Genomic DNA, 16,583 nt, shown 5'->3' with positions numbered 1-16,583 from the left:
TGAGTTGCAATGACAAAGTAATGCTTTAGTCAAACTTATTTTTAAGTGCGCGAATACTGTTAGAATCGCCTGAATGAAAATAATTTTATGAATATCAAAACAAAATATTTTTTTACCGAACTTTTGGTTTTTAGCAATGTTTTAACATGATAGAATTTATAAAATTTTCATAATTGAGAAAAATCCTAGCATTTAAAAGTTGAAAATCGTCCATATAACCAAAATCCAGTTTTTGTTCTTGGACTGGGGGGTTGACTTTTTATCCTTTTGGAATTTAATTTTTAAACTATTTTTATTGGATTCAAATAGGGGGTATTTGCTTATTTATGAATAATATCTTCAGTAAATGAAATAACAAATATTAAAAACATTTACTTGAATGATATTTGGCATAAATAAGTGCCGAAATAGAAGGCAACATGCAGTGCAACAAGGCGGCTGTCGCCTAGGCCCCAGGCAAACCGCCTTGACAACTATGGGCTAGATCCATAAGTCCCCATACACTAGCCCAAGTCCTCTAATTGAGTAACTCTGCTAGCTCTCTATACATTAGCCCAAGTTCTCAAACTGAGTAACTCTACTAGCTTGCATAATATGTGTATCCACCAAACAACCTTTGACACATAAGGGGAATGACACTGGTAATGCCTCTACTATCGTTTTGTGGCATGTACATATACAAAATAAATAACATAACACAACATGGCCATCAATAAAGTTGCAACGATAAATGCATAAGAATATCAACGAACAGTGGCAATTGCTTACGTTAATAAAATGAAACTCTCATTGAAAAAATACGTCAAAGGATCCAACTACTCCTTTTGTTAGATAATCTCCAACTATCATGAAAATACGTCATCAACATACAGAACAAGATACATTTTCTCCCATTGATCTTGAGGTATATACACTGATCAAATACATTCTTTTTGAAATCAAGAGAAGCAACAATCTCGTCAAACATCAGATTGCACTGTCTGAAAGCCTATTCAAAAGTAGTATGATCAAACTCAAAATATCCACTCTGACCTCTCAGAATAATCAATAAAATATCCAATGATGTTCCTGGGATCAAGCGTCCTTATCACATTCTCAAAACATATAATTGGGGTATACTAGGTTTGCTACCATTTCATAAATGAGACAAACATAGTTATAATGTGAGTAGTCACCAACTCTAAAATTTCTTCTTTTCGAAGTCCCTTTCTTTTTAGGTCTAATGGGCTTCCCTACATTTTTGTGCCTGGTTTGAAGTTCTTTGTCTGATTATGAGTGGGAGGTGTTCCTTAATGGTAAATGATGATTTTTTTTTTAGACTTGTAGACATGCGTTCTGTTGACCGGGTTGTCTTTCTGGTTGTCCTTCTCCAATTAGAATTTGAATTTCTAGTTGCTGCATATGCACGGTGGAGCTGACACGGAAGTGTATGTTTGTTAAAGTTCAAACGGAGGGTACTTAATGGTTCCTTCGTGTCACATCAGATGCTCTACTATTGTGTATTCGGTCTTTCCCTTGCTTATATTCATGCTTCTCAGGGGTAACAAAAGCATGGCATCATGTTGCTAGTTTTTCTCAAGTTTTTAGACCTTGGTTGTATCCGTCCGCTGAATTTAGGGTTACTCTTTGTGACTTTATGGTAATCTGCTTCCCCCTGTAAAACTCTATGATTTTACGACTTTGTCTTGATTTTTTTTTTTCTTTTTTACTTTAAATTGGGATTCTGGGTGTATCCTTGTTAATGATCTTCTAATTGTGTTCTCCAATTTCTGAGATGAGTTCTTCCTACCTTTTTGGATGACAGTACATTGAATTGGAGTGCCAATTTGAAATAGATTTTATGTGGCTTATGTGGATGTAGAATTGAGGTCGTGGATCATAGGGTTTATATATTGTTGGAGGATGTGGGAGAGTTATCAAAGATGCAAATGGGGGGTGAAGATCCAGGTAACTTTCTTAGTTGATCAGTCCAAGAATGAGGTAGAAACTGTCTGTGTGGAAAGCTGAGTTGGGAACTTATCTAAGAATAGCTATGAATTACAACAAAGAAGAGGCTATCAGAGCCAAAGAAATCGCTGAGAAGAAGATGCAAAACAAGGATTTTGTGGGAGCTCGGGGGATTGCACTCAAGGCTCAATGACTGTACCCAGAGCTAGAGAACATCTTGCAGATGCTTACTGTGTGTGATGTACACTGTTCTGCTGAGCATAATATCCTTGGTTCAGAGATGGACTGGTATGGAATCCTTCAAATCACTTGAACAGCAGATGAAGCATCCATAAAAAAGCAATACTGGAAACTTGCCCTTCTACTTCATCCTGATAAGAACAAGTTTTCTGGGGTGGAAGCTGCCTTTAAGTTGATTGGGGAAGCACAGAGGGTGCTTACAGATCAGCAAAAGCAGAATCTATATGATATGAAGTGTAGACATTCGGTGAGAAGTGCTGCACCAAAGCTGCCATGGCAGCCAGTGAACAGAAACTCTTCTGCCAGGAAATCATCTGGGGCTCAGAACAATTTTATGAATACTACTTCCCAGCAGTTCACAGGCTTGAACATGAGTCAACAACAGCAGAAGCAGAACCCACCAGAATTCCCAAATGGCCAGCCGACTTTCTGGACTTTTTGCCCAGGTTGTGATATTAGGCACCAGTATTACAGAAATGTTTTGAACAGCGATCTGCATTGTCAAAGTTGCTCTAAGCCTATCATTGCCTATGATATGGGTGCTCAGGGTCAGTCTGTGGGAGTCGATGTTAATAAATCTGCATTTTCTCAACAAAAAGAGGTAACTGGTCCGGGTGGTAAAGTTGGTTTACAAAGTAATGCTGGGAACCCCCCATCTGATGTAGGGTCTAAGGGAACTTTTGGCACTGGGACTGCAGAACCACAGACTTTCCCAAAGATGGGAAGTACTTCTGATGTAGGCAGGTATTCTAAATTCACAGGAAAGGAAGATGGAAATGTGGATATGGACATTGGTGAAGAAGGCAAGAGATGGGCCAAGAACCAGGAGAAGCCTGAGGGATCAGAACCTTCAGGAAACACAAGTAAGGAGAGACGAAGGAAATTAGACAAAGAGTCCAGTGAAACCTGTGACACTGGAAGCTGTGCTGACATGGAAGAGGATGCTGTTATCAAAGAAGGTGGTGCTCATCTGGCAGGGCAGAACTGTGGTTTCACTGGGGCCCATTACCCTATGAGATCAATTAGGGCCATTAGGCAAAAAATTAATGTTACTTATAAAGAAGATATAAGCGAGGATGATGTCTCCACCAGTCCTCTAATAAGATCAATGGAGAGTGGATCATTAAATTTGGCTGAAGGAAATTTACCAAATGTAAAGAATGAAACTGAGTCATGCAAAGAAAATGAGAAAGAAGCAGTAGTGAATGACTCTAAATTGATCGAGAGTCCGAAGACTATGCCAGATTCTGAGTACTGTGATTACCCTGATCCAGATTTCAGTAACTTTGACCAGTTAAGAGAATTGGAAAAGTTTTCTGTTGACCAGATCTGGGCTCTTTATGATCCTATAGATGCCATGCCTAGGTTCTATGCCCGTATTCGGAAAGTATATTCACCTGTGTTCAAGGTACGGATGACTTGGCTGGACCCTACTCCGGTCTCCGGATGACAAAGATGAGATTGACTGGGTAGAGGAGGATTTGCCTGTTGCCTATGGTCGGTTCAAACATGGAAAGACTGAAGATACTCAAGATCAGCTTATGTTCTCTCATGTGACTACTTGGGAGAAAGGCAGCGGTAAAAATCCTTACAAGATATACCCTAGAAAGGGAGAAACTTGGGCACTCTTCAAGGACTGGAATATTAAATGGAGCTCAGATCCAGAGAATCATCGAAACTATGAGTATGAATTTGTAGAAGTCCTTTCAGAGTATTCAGAAGACACTGGCATTACTGTTGTTTACTTGGGTAAGATGAAAGGGTTTGTTAGCCCGTTTAGTCAAATCAAGGAGGGCATTCATTCATCTAAAATACCACCCGATGAATTATTGAGGTTCTCTCACAGGATACCTTCTTTTAGAATGACTGGTACAGAAAGAGAAGATGTTCCAGAAGGATCTTATGAATTTGATCCTGCTTCTCTTCCTACTAATGTTGAAGTGTTTTCTTTTACCGAAGATGTGAAATTGGACAATGGAAGGAATGGTTCATGCCCAAAGTTTTCCAAGGAGAATGCAAAACCCATGGTGGAGTCCATACTTCCTGACACAAAGCAAAATGGTTCAGATAAGGATGAGGAAAATGCCTTGGAAACAAGCAACTCAGAAAACGGCAACCAGAAGCCAATTGAAATGAATGTAACCCATAACAAACCCAATCAAGCAAATGTAAGTCAATTTGCAGGCAATGAGAAGATTCAGAATCATATGAACAATAAGAAAAGTGTCAGCTGTGATGGCTTCATTGAAGCAGGTGTATCTACATGTCGGGATGATGGGAAGAGGCATAATAAAGTGGTTGATGACACCATTTCAAACGGTATAACTGAGGATCCTAGTTCTGCTCCTGCTTCATCTTCAGAACCCAATGATATTCCAGAGACAGAATTCCATGAATTTGACACTGGCAAATCCTTTGAGAAGTTTAAGACTGGTCAAATCTGGGCATTGTATAGTGACCTTGATGGCATGCCTAAGTTCTATGGAAAAATTAAGAAAATTAAACCTGCACCAGATTTCAAGTTTTGGGTCACATGGCTCGAAGCCTGCCCCCTGCCAAAGGGTAGTATTGAGTGGACTCATGAGGATATGCCTGTCTGTTGTGGTGCATTTAAGCTTGGAAATGATACTAACGAATACAATAGCACCTCTTTCTTTTCCCATCAATTAAAAGCCGAATCCACTGGTAAGAACAGGTATGACATCTACCCTGGGGAAGGTGAGGTTTGGGCATTGTACAAGAACTGGGATGCTAAATGGACACTCTCCAATCTGCATGATTGCAAGTATGATTTAGTAGAAATTATGAAGTGTAATACTTCGGGAACAAAAGTACAGGTTCTGGTGCTGGTGGATAGTTATAAAACAGTTTACAAGGCCACAATCAGGAGTCACCATGGAAATTCCACCAAGGGATTTGCTCAGATTCTCTCATCAGGTTCCTGCGATCCGGCTGAAGGAGGAGAAAAATGGCAGCTTGAGAGGTTGTTGGGAGCTTGATCCTGCATCATTGCCTTGCCCTTAGGTTTGTTTGAATTGAAATATCAGATGGTAAGTTTATCCCATCCAGTATATTTCCTAGATTCAGTCAGTGCCTCTTGTAGCCTGTATCTTCCACCTAAATGCTTATGCCATTTTCAGTTTGTGGGAAGAACTTTTCCAAATATCAGTGTCTGTCCTTCACTTTTTTGGACTGATGGCTGATACTATCTCTTCAGCCCAGCCGATGGTGCTAGATGGGGAGAGCTTCTTAGTTGCTCCCCAAAGTGAGCATCATGGGGCCACTCATTTGAAGCATGGGTGTAGTCGAACAATGATTTTTATTTATTTTTTTTTTTTTTTTTGTGATGGGGTCGGTCGACAGGTAACTAAGGCTATGGTTAATGCTGTTTTTCTAATGTGCCTTATATCATCTTCAGGGTTTAGATCCTTCAGGTTAATCATGCAGCTAGGAATTATAGGTGATTAGTGGTGGGACCAATTCTTTGGCCAACTTGGACAAGGTGAATCATGTTTTGTCCCTATTACTATTAACCTCGGATATTTATGTGCTATCTTCTGTAATCTTCTCATCTTACTGCCCTATTAGTTTTCTTATTTAAGTAGAAACGTTGTGATTAGCATACTGGATTTGCTGAATTTTCGCATAAGTCTCCCCAGAAAGTCTCAATTTAACTTGGGGAGTGTTGGGGTGTTTATTTTTTCCTTCTTGATACGCATTCAGATCATAAATGAAGTCCTATGATGTTCACCCACTGAACAGGTCAAGGTCTCATCCAGGGACAATGGAAACCTGCACCCCCCCCCCCCCCCCCAAATCTCTTATATAATTGACCACATTGGTTTAGTTTCTGAGACCGGCCAACTATGCCGACAGAAAGTGGGTTTCTGGTGGAAGAATTGTTCATGTTTCTATGGCTGAGTTTGGAACCTTTCCTTCTACCCTTGGAAGAGTTGTTTGTTAACAGTAACTGCGGTTATGGTGCTGCCAAGTTGCAGAGATTAAGAGGAACATAGCTGGTATTTGATAGCATTGAATCCCGAAATCACACATGGTCTTTAGAAGGGCACTTATTCCTTTCTTCTTTTTCTTTAGGGGGAGGGTTCCCTTCCAGAAATTCTAAGCCACTATCGTTCGAACCCTTCCAGAAATCATCAGTTGGCATTGGTTGAATGAACCCAGGCCAAAGAGGGGTTTGGAAATAGCTTTCTACAAGTAATTGTCTTACCTCAGGTTGAGCTTCTCCTTTCATTGTAAGATAATCAACATTAGGCAGCTACTTGTGTGTAGGTACTGTTGATTTAATCATTGTGGAACTTAGGTTATCCATAATGTTCCATAATCCATACCCTTGGAACTCTGGTTAACCCAAGCACCAAGGAGGCCGGATGGGCAGCAGTCAATTATATCTAACCATCAGTTCTCTTTTGCTGGGTTTGCAGGAACAGCTCAAGAAATAGAGACTCTGCTCAAGAGATCCAAAAATGACTGGGATGCAACAAGCTTTTAGAGATATGGATGGAGGCTAATGCAACCTGAAAAAGATCCTTGGCCTTGGGAATTATCTCAAATGCTTTTTGGTTTGCACCTTCTCTTAAATTTTTGAACTCGTTTTGTATTAAGAAAATGGACAGATCGGTTATTAGCATAGCTATAATTTAGCTGTCAAAGCTTGGAGTAGAAAAAATGCAAGGTCATTGTATGGACAGTGTTGTAGATCTTCACTTTCTTTGGTTTCCAGATTTTAAAACTTCCATCATAAAACCCATTGGCTTAAAGTGGGTGGCCTCTTGTGACTCTTGTACAAGATACTTGAGTCACCCACGATGTGGGACTATCTCAGTACTCCCCCTTACGTGCAGGCCACTTATGACTCTGTCTTCGTGGGTCAAGCAAGAAACCTATCATCTGGGGAAGCCCAACATACCTGTTCTAACACCATGTTAAAGCTTTTATCTTAAAACTAAGCGGGGAATTCGACAAACATGTAAGCATGGTTTATATTTTATACACAAGATTTTATTTTATGACAAAGAATAAAGAAAATTGCTTGAAGTATTGTAGTGAAAAAGAAGGGTGGATTTCGACCCTTATATAGAGGAGGAAGAAAAAAATCCTTCAAAAAGAAAGAATAAAGGGGCATTCCGAAAATTGAACTCAGGACCTCTCGTACCCTAAGCAAGAATCATACCACTAGCCCGTCTGCCCGGGTGTGTTTCTAATGAAATTTTTTATTTAATCATATTAACATTACCAAGTGGTATATCTGCTCAACACTGAAGCCCTTGGAAAAGGCAGAGGCCATCATCATCAGAACCTGTCGTTTCTATTCCTTTTTGTTTCCCTCCAAATCTTCAGTCCTTCAAATCAGACCTGCAAAATCCTTTTTTCTCTTCTTTCTTGAGTTTTTTCATCGTTTCTGTCTCCATGAGTGATCAAGACCTATCATCTTCTCCTGCTCTTTCCTTGTTTAGCCATTGCACACCGGGCGTCTCAATCACTTTCTCCTGTCAATGCGTGACCTGATCTGTGAGTAACTGAAATAATCGATCAAAACATCTCTATCTGGTTATCTATATCTTCATTGTCTCTTATTTTTTAAGGGTTTTTGTTATTATTGTTGTTCATTGTTTTTTATTGAAGTTCTCTTTGTGTTTCAGTCGGATATGGCTTCTGTTGGAGCAGATGAAGGGAATTCGGTATTAGATGGTACTGGTAGTGACTCCGACACTCAGTCTCCCTCCACTTCATCCTCATCTTCCGGTAATGGTCTCTAATCCTTTCCCCTCGCTCCAAAAACCCTTCGGGGAATATTTGCTTTGATCTCTAAAATGTTTTGATTCCCCCGGAATTTCCTCTTTTGATGAACATCCTTGTTAATGGTTGATGAAACGCAGGCGGTAAATTAGAAGATGGAAATGACGATGAGTTGCAGACTCTACAGTTTACCGAGCCCTTTCACGATATCATTCCAGATGATAGCGGCTTGCCGCAAACCCAATTGTTGAATCTTGGTGATGAGACACAAGTACTGGATTATCAGGACTGGGGCGAAGGTATGACCCAGTTGGTGAATGGGTGTGACTATGAGATGTTGGCGGACAGTGATAGTCAAGGAACGAATGGAACCCAAGTATTGACTGATGTTGATGATGATGGCTCTGAAATAGGAATAGGGGATGATGTAGTTGAGCTGGAGAAAATGCAGCTTAATCCTTCCAAAGATCAAACAGAGAAGGACCATGTAGTGGATTCTGATGCCTCAACTGATGATGGGCACGGTTTAGGTCTTTCCTACTCTTTGTTTAAGAAGAACAATGCTATGTTGCTATTAAGTCTCTGGCTTTTTGTTCTGTGAGTGCAGCATATTGCTACTTTTTATATTATTATATGCTTTTACCGACTTTCCTCTTTGCCATCTATTTTTCGGTTATTCTGTAGGGTGGCCAACGAAGGAAACAATTTCTCAAGTCACTTGATCATTGTGATTGTTTAGAACTTGCTTTAGAGTTCATACTATGGTCATTGCCTCTGGAAAACTAAGCAATCACACTGATGAGTTTTCACCTGGCACTTTTGTCAAAATCATATGATCTGGCTGAAATGGCAGGCAGCTTCATTAAATGTAGAAATTGCATTAACTTGGGGTTTTAAGCATGTATACATTTCTCTCTGTGCAATTAGGTTTAGGAGCTGCAAAGATAACTCAATTCTCATGAAAATTTTATATGCTGGAACCCAAGCTGCAAAGAGAATTCATTGAAGTTATTGAACTCAGTCCCATGAATTTTTTATTTTTTTTTGGGGCAACCTGACTATATATTTTTCAAGTCTGCTCTACTGTGGATACCTTCTGAAAGGTGTGCATCAACTGCATAGTTGTCAAGGTGTCGCCTTGGTAGGTGCCTTGGCCGCCTTGCGTCCTGGCCCCCTCCAACACCTTGGGTTGCCTAGATGCCCTGACAACTATGATCAGTTGGTCTACCAGGCTGCTATGTGTAGTATTTCCGAGCCAAATTCAGTATGCTTCTCAGAAAAAAGGTATGTCAAAGATGTTTTTTTTTTCTTGAAAATTAGCATAATTAGTTGTCAACTTACTGAAGTTTTCATCCAGACAAGTGTTCGGTTGTTTCTGATTAACTCGTCTAGTTTTCTGAGTGCTTTTCTTCCACATTATATGGAGGTCTCATTTTCTGTTTGGAGACTTGCAAAGTGGATATTTCCTAGAAAAGCAAGCATTGTCTTTCATGACTCAAGTCATATTGAGTCTCAGATGGCTCCATACTACCCTTGCAGCAGGGGGTGGGGTAGCATAACCTCCTTAAGGCTCCAGAAAACTGGAATCAATAATCTTAATGTTAGAAACAACCCACCTTTACTGTTCATTTAGAATACCAATGAGTCAGTGTGATTCAGTCATTTACATTTATCTAGTTTGTATATAGTCATTGGGAACTCGTGATGGAATTTTACAAGTCCATGTTGATGCAAAGCTTTGAAAATAATTTTCAAATATTTTCAATTTCTTCACATTGAATAATTTGGTAATGCATTTGCAGTGCAACATTAGGGCCTGTTTCAATAGTATTGGTCATGGGCTTTTGTTTTAAGTGTTATAAGGCCAAATTTGGGTCCATTGGGGATACACAAATTTAGTCTTTTAATTAAGTATTCTAATATGTAGGGCCTTCTTTGTCTTGAGGGAAAAGTCGTTTATCTAGAGTTACTCTCATTAATGCTAATATGGTTAGTGTTAATTTGAGTCCACTAGGTTACTTATTAGTTTAATTCTATTAAGACTATATCTAGGTGTTAAAAGTGTTTGAAGTTTACTAAGTTTCTACTTAAATTTGCTTCTTTATATAAGAATGCAACCCCCTCTCAAATTACAAAGTTGAATAAGAGTTTATTTGTGAAAGAGTGTGTGAGCTGTGAGCTCTTTCCCCCTACCCCTCTTTTCTCTCTTCTCCAAGTTGCTGTTATGGGTACTGTTCACAGTTCCAGAACAGTCCCTTATCTCTTCTCTTTCTTTCCCCATCGCTGGTTGCTGCAATCAACAAATCAGCAAGCCTTTTCAACTTCGTTTTATCAAGATAATATTTCAGATCTGGGCTTGTGGAGCAGCTGATCTGATCTTTGGTTCCTAATCTGGAATCTTGGTTGGCTGGCTGCATCAACTTAGTCAAATTTCTCTAATTATGGCATTATATCAAAAGAAATGTTTTTTTTTTCCCCCATTTTCATTTTATATGAAGGACAAGAAATACTTATATTTTAGTTTTTTAATCTCCTTTGACTACATTAGTAAGTCATGGCATTTTCATATATTTACATTAGGTTCATAAATTTCTTGCTATTTTCACCAAGGCCAATACAAATTTTTGAAAATTGTGGAAGCCATTGGACTGGTCTTCTCTTTCCTGGAACTTGAGCAAATTGAAATCTGTCTTTAAGGAGTTCCAAATCAAACCGAGTTTCTGAATATTTTTTTATATACCAGAATGATTGGTGTTTTAATTTCTATTGGGCATCTAGGGAAACCTTATGTGTGCACAGATTGGTCTAATAGGGTATTCACTGAACATATAGTTAGAAACTGCCTACTTAATGTGTATTTGTTTCTGTTTGCAGCAGCTTTAAGGGATTCTGGTCCAGTCATCGGTAGTATGACATGTGAGGGAACTCAAACCTTCCCAAATTCTAACCCGAGTAATGGTCAATTTGGATTAGAAGTTGATCACAACAATGATATCTGGGGACATAATGGTAGCTTGAAAAAACGTGGCAATACAACTAAGTGCACGGTGGGTAATCCAATAGTGAGGGAACTTTTTAAAGATGATTCACTTGCCGGGAATAAAGAATCACCCTGTAATATTGATGGCACGATTGGGGGAACAGAATCTCCTCAGTTGGTTGCTGATGATCATCAATTTGTGGGGTTAAGCTATGTTGAGTCTCAAGAACCTGGTGAAGAGTCTCAAGCCAATGCACTGGATGTTGTGGATAGGTTTCTGTCAGTCAATAATGTTGAGTTGTCTCAGGATGTTGACCATGGAACAACTGTCAAGGGGAAGTCACCTCCTGTCTTGAATGCAAAGGGGCCTCAAAGTTTGGCTAAGAGACCCAATCTTAGCCCAGTTGGGGCAGTGGGAATCTATGACTGGATTGACAGCCGTGAGGATGAAGGAGGAGGATGTTTCTTCACAAAGAGGAAGGAGTCATTCTTTGAAAAAGGCGGCCATGGGAGGAGGTCTCTTACCCAACCCCAGAACTCCAGGCGTAGGAAAGGCCACCTGATTGAGGAGGCTGGACAGAAGGAAAAAGGCTTCAACCTCCATCAGAAGATAATCGGGTTAACTCATTCAGATTCAAGGTTAATGTTGCGCAATTCTAAAGCGGTGCATTTAGATGAAACAAAAACCAAAAAGAATCTTTCTGGGGAGTTGGATAAACAGTTAAATGTAGAATCTCCAGAAAAGAATTCAAAAGTACCTGGTATTAACTTAGAGACACCAGGTGCATATGAAGTTGGTTTTGATACACAAATGGCTGCTGAAGCAATGGAAGCCTTATTCTATGGAGACCCTTCCAATCAAGACGTGACTGATGCTCATCAAGTTACAGAAATGGTGCCTAGTTTAAAACATGTTTCCCCTAAAAAGAGGGCTCATCCTCCTGGTTCTGGTGGCAGTATGAGGCAATCAAAGCAAGGGAAGATGCTTGGAACCAAATTAAGCAAAGAGACTCTTACTTCATCTCGTAAATGCAATAAGAACCGAAAAGTGAAGGTGCCTCCAGATTCAGAAACAGAACCAAAATTGAAGAGGCGTAAGTTTAAGAGTGCGCAGCACTTACAATCTGGGAATGCTGTCAATGGGAATGAAAACTCGGTCAGAAGATCAGCTAGACTTGTTCGCGAAAGAAAGACAGTGGATCCTGGGGATAGTGCTCATGTTGAAGATGCTGGTAAATATGGTAGTTCTGCTGCTACAAATGGACATCTTCCCCTCGGCAAAAGACAATGTCAAGAGGATAGCAGGACTTTCACAGCCATTGCACATCGGACTAGGCAATGCATAGCGGTAAATTCATTGAAGAAAACTAGGGATTCGTCCGATGATTCTGAAGAAGGGAAAGATGGCATATTGGAGGTTGCTGTTCTGGAGAACAAAAGGAAGAGGAGAAGTTCACATGTGGGCGCATCTAATGTGTTGGTTCATGCAGAAACACATTCTAAATTAGATTCAAATCAAATTGGTGTAGCCAGTAAAGGTAAGGTAAGTCAAGAAGAGCAACAAGGTTTTGGTACACCAAAAGAAAAATTAGCTGCTAAAGCCGGTTGTATGAGAATAGGTGCATTGAGCTATCCCAGAGGAAGAAGGACACATCGGAACATGTCAAGATACTTAAATAAGGTTGATAACCTAAATGGCCCATCCCCAGTTAGTGATGGGGTAGAAATTAACAAGCAATCTGTTGCAGTACAACAGAGGGAAAATGACAATGTTAAAAGCTCTTGTATCAAACTAGATGTGAAGAGGAAAACTCGATCTGGTGCATACCCTTGTCTATTTTTGTCCTCTGCGGAAAAGAAGGCTGAAGAAAAATTGTCAAGGAAAGATCTTTGTTCTGGTTTGGGTGATGCTAATGATAACTTGGATTCAATGGGTGTAAATGGAAATTCAATTCCTAGAAGTCAGATTGGAGCCAAGGCCTCCATGCAGTCTGGCGAGAAAGATGAATCTACTGAACGTGAAGAAGTAAATGCCAAGTTAGAAGCATCACCAAGTGAGAAAGCTACGCCATCTTATTCAGCGTGTACTACACCCAGTAATGGCACACCCATAAACACAGCATCACCTGTTTGTTTGGGTAGTGAATATCCCAAACAGTCCTGTAGAAAGAGCCTATCAAGATCGTGCCTCAAGAGAGAGCTTATTAGATTAGGTGCAACCGAAGCAGTATCTACTCCTGCATTAAAAGATTTGAGAAGAAGAAGAGATATAACTACTGTTCGAGTACTGTTCAGCCACCACTTGGATGAGGATATAATTAAGCAGCAGAAGAAGGTAGTCTCTGTGCTCTTTGAGGCGCATGTTGCCTTATCTTACATTGGAACCACTTAAGTCATACACTAGGTGGTGACTTTTGGTTTCTTTTTTACAGATTTTGGCACGCCTAGGTGTCCCACTTGCTTCCTCTTCTTCAGATGCCACACACTTTGTAGCTGATAAGTTTGTCCGTACAAGAAATATGTTGGAAGCAATTGCTCTTGGTAAGCCAGTGGTGACACATTTGTGGCTTGAGAGCTGCAGACAAGCCAGATCCTTTATTGATGAGAAAAACTACATACTAAGGGATTTAAAAAAGGAAAGAGAGATTGGTTTCAGTATGCCAGTTACGTTGGCACGTGCAGGCCAATGTCCACTTTTACAGGTTCGTAGGGAATCTTTTCATGGTTAAACCATACACAATAGGTGACTTTGAAATGGTATTGGCCTATATTATCTCATTCTGATGGTTCGCCTTGTTATTCTGCCTCCACAATAACCTTGCTGCAGGGTAAGCAAGTCTTCATCACTCCAAATATTAAACCTGGTAAAGAGTTGATTGCAAGCTTGGTCAAGGCAGTTTGTGGCCAGGTACTTATGTTTCACTAAAACTTTAATTTTGCAACCAGTCTGTTTCTGGTAATAATGTTGCATGCTTCTCAAACATTGGCAGAATTTTCATTGGAACAAAGGATTGCTCTTCTTCTTTTTTCTTTTTTTTTTTTCTTTTGGTGTTGGGGAGGAAGATAAACTGTAATTTCATCAGTTTCACTCTTCAGTACTTCAGATACAGCTATACAAATCGTAATAAAAGCACAGTAGTAGGAATAAATTAAATTGTGTGAGCATCAATAGGGTACAAGATGAGGGATGGTCAACCGAGGTGGTTTAGTAATTCACATGAAGACAATGACTTCATGAGGAGCTGAAATGGTGCAAGCTAAAGGCATTGAAAGGTCAATGACTATTTATTGATACCCAACTTGGCAGGAAAAAGGTGAGAGAAGTAATGATGAAAGGAGCATCAATAGGGCACAAGATGAGTAGACATCATTCTATCCTGGTTATGACTCTTCTTCCAAAGTCAAATTTGGACAGATGCAGACCATCAGACTTGGGACTAAAATGCACTGACAAAACAATTCTGAAGTTGTGGGTGGCAACTCTGGACAAATTTTGATCTTCATAAAATATTAAGTGTGCAAAACTGCTTGGCATCTCTTGAACCCATGAAGTTCAGCTGAATATGTATATGTTTAGAAAAATGTGATGTTCAGCTGAATATGTATATGTTTATAAAAATGTTTTTGGTATGCTTAGACCAGAAAACATGATTACTCAAATCAGCCTGATAGAGGCACTTCATCATAAATCAAGTTATCATCATATACGAGTGTTTTTCTATACCATTATTGGTTACTGGTATCTGCTTGTGCTGCTCTTTACAGGTGGCAAAGGAGATAAGCATCATAGTAGTGACATTAGAGGACCTTGCGACCTTGACTGAAATTTTGCCTCTCCACTGACCAACCGTAAATTCAGAAAGCCTTTTCTTGTCTGTAATGATCAATATTACAATGAACCAATGAACAAATTAGCAGCAAAAGAAAATAAGTTTTGGGAGCTCTTCAAATGATTTGCAAATAGTGTCAAATCTATTTCAGAATTCAGGAAACTGTTACAGGTCACAAAATGGAGGCAGTGATTGTTGATTATTTGGAGATGGAAAGGATAATAACTACATGTATGTTTACTTTGCATCTCCACGCACCTTTTCTTGGGGATGTAGTCTTCTGCCAATTAAAGGGGAAATTTCAAATATCCTAGTGAAACCATCTATCATTCCATCTTCATCACTTCATGCATAATTATGAATGCATCCTCCATCTTGCATCCATCTCCCTTTGACGGTTATATGAATGTATGAGATTGGTCCAACTGATTACTGGACTCTGTATTTTTTTTATTTTCTTTCTTTACATCTTTGAAGCATTAATATCCCATTATATTGCATCCATCCCCCCAAAAAATAAAATCCCATTCATCTTCGAATTCATTGTCAAGTTCTTGTATTACTTCTCAGGCAGTGGAAAGAATTGGCAGATCTGCAGTTAAGGATGATAAAGTTCCTGACAATCTGTTGGTTCTTTCTTCTGAAGAAGATTATGCCATCTGTGTGCCTTTGCTAGAGAAAGGTGAAGATCTCTCATCTGTTTCCATCTTCAAGTATTAAATTTTGCAATAAAACCTGATTGCTTTTGTGGGTTGGACTTGCAGGAGCATCAATTTACAGTTCAGAGCTTCTACTCAATGGAATAGTCATACAGAAGCTGGAGTACGAGAGGTGGGTACTGCCATTCAACACATCAATTGTATGAAGAGTAATGCTCAGTGGGAGGACAGGATTGCATCTCACTTGTGCACGTTTTATGTGACCAAATACAAAGGGTTTGGGACTCACTCTTCAGTGGGTCTTAGCATGTTTTTCTTTTGATGGATAACTCGGTTCTAGAGAAATTATAATAAAAAAATTAGGAAAGAATGCTACCTGGTCGAGTGCTCATGCACCAGTGCAAGGTCCAATTAGGATGCGCACAGGGGCATCAACAGGGGGTGGGTATTTTGTTTTTCAAAGGGGCAGGGCCATCAGTTCACCCACCTCTGTGTCTGGGCGTAGGGGCCATGTGACTAGTTAACGTTCTTTTCCCCAAAAATAATAGGGATAACATTACTCCAAGTAGCACTCCTTTGGGCAAAGGTTGCCAAAGAGTCTCTCTCTCTCTCTCTCTCTCTCTGTGGACTTAATTGGATGTCCAAGACCAAATAACTAAATCAACTTTTAGTCTAGGATCTATACTTGCTGGGCTTCATGGATGGTTAAATCCCATGGCATTTTTTTATGCATGGCTGATATTTCTGCTAGTATTTATTTATCCTTACAATTTTCAAATTTCAAATCAGAACATTAATAGTGGTTATTTTTCTGACACTCTTATGTGTTTTCATGACAGGCATCTTATCTTTGTGGATCATGTCAAGAGGACTCGCTCCACAATATGGTTGAGAAAAGAAGGGAATCAATTTCTCCCTGTAACTAAATGTAAATAGTCCCCCCCCCCTTCCTCTCTCTCTCTCTCTCTCTCTCTCTCTAACCTTGGGTATTTTGTCCTTTAAGTTGCTATGTCGGCAGCCAAGGTTCTGTATAATTTTGTTGTGGAGTTAGGTTTTAAGTTAAGATGTCATAGTCCCCTTCACATTGGGTATTTTGCAGTGTTTAAACATCCCTCAAACCCTTTTCCCTCTTTTTCTCAGAATGGAAGTATACAGCTAACTGCTTATTTA

At 39.6% G+C, this 16,583-nt stretch overlaps 2 protein-coding genes across 5 annotated transcripts in view; both read left to right on the top strand.

Annotated features, from left to right (window-relative positions):
- LOC122091344 overlaps window positions 1-5,350 on the top strand; it is a gene marked incomplete in the record, with an annotated part of 20,797 nt that extends 15,447 nt beyond the window's left edge. The window contains 1 exon segment of the mRNA XM_042661222.1: window positions 5,173-5,350. Coding sequence (XP_042517156.1) covers window positions 5,173-5,211 — 39 coding nt within the window.
- The window catches only part of LOC122091343, an 18,387-nt gene extending 1,804 nt beyond the window's left edge, over window positions 1-16,583 (top strand). Inside the window, exons 1-10 of one of the 4 annotated variants that reach the window (XM_042661219.1) lie at window positions 5,648-5,689; window positions 6,630-6,767; window positions 7,848-7,950; window positions 8,085-8,474; window positions 10,819-13,259; window positions 13,357-13,626; window positions 13,752-13,832; window positions 15,325-15,436; window positions 15,519-15,585; window positions 16,253-16,583. In XM_042661219.1, coding sequence (XP_042517153.1) covers window positions 7,854-7,950; window positions 8,085-8,474; window positions 10,819-13,259; window positions 13,357-13,626; window positions 13,752-13,832; window positions 15,325-15,436; window positions 15,519-15,585; window positions 16,253-16,349 — 3,555 coding nt within the window. In that variant the 5' untranslated portion in view covers window positions 5,648-5,689; window positions 6,630-6,767; window positions 7,848-7,853 and the 3' untranslated portion in view covers window positions 16,350-16,583. Of the gene's footprint in view, window positions 1-5,647; window positions 5,690-6,629; window positions 6,768-7,483; window positions 7,717-7,847; window positions 7,951-8,084; window positions 8,475-10,818; window positions 13,260-13,356; window positions 13,627-13,751; window positions 13,833-15,324; window positions 15,437-15,518; window positions 15,586-16,252 lie in introns of those variants that run through there. The other 3 variants (XM_042661218.1, XM_042661220.1, XM_042661217.1) reach the window with 3 other exon arrangements.

This window comes from Macadamia integrifolia, chromosome 10, assembly GCF_013358625.1.
Source record: "Macadamia integrifolia cultivar HAES 741 chromosome 10, SCU_Mint_v3, whole genome shotgun sequence".
Lineage (NCBI taxonomy): Eukaryota > Viridiplantae > Streptophyta > Magnoliopsida > Proteales > Proteaceae > Macadamia > Macadamia integrifolia.
This window is presented reverse-complemented; position numbering and strand designations above follow the sequence as displayed.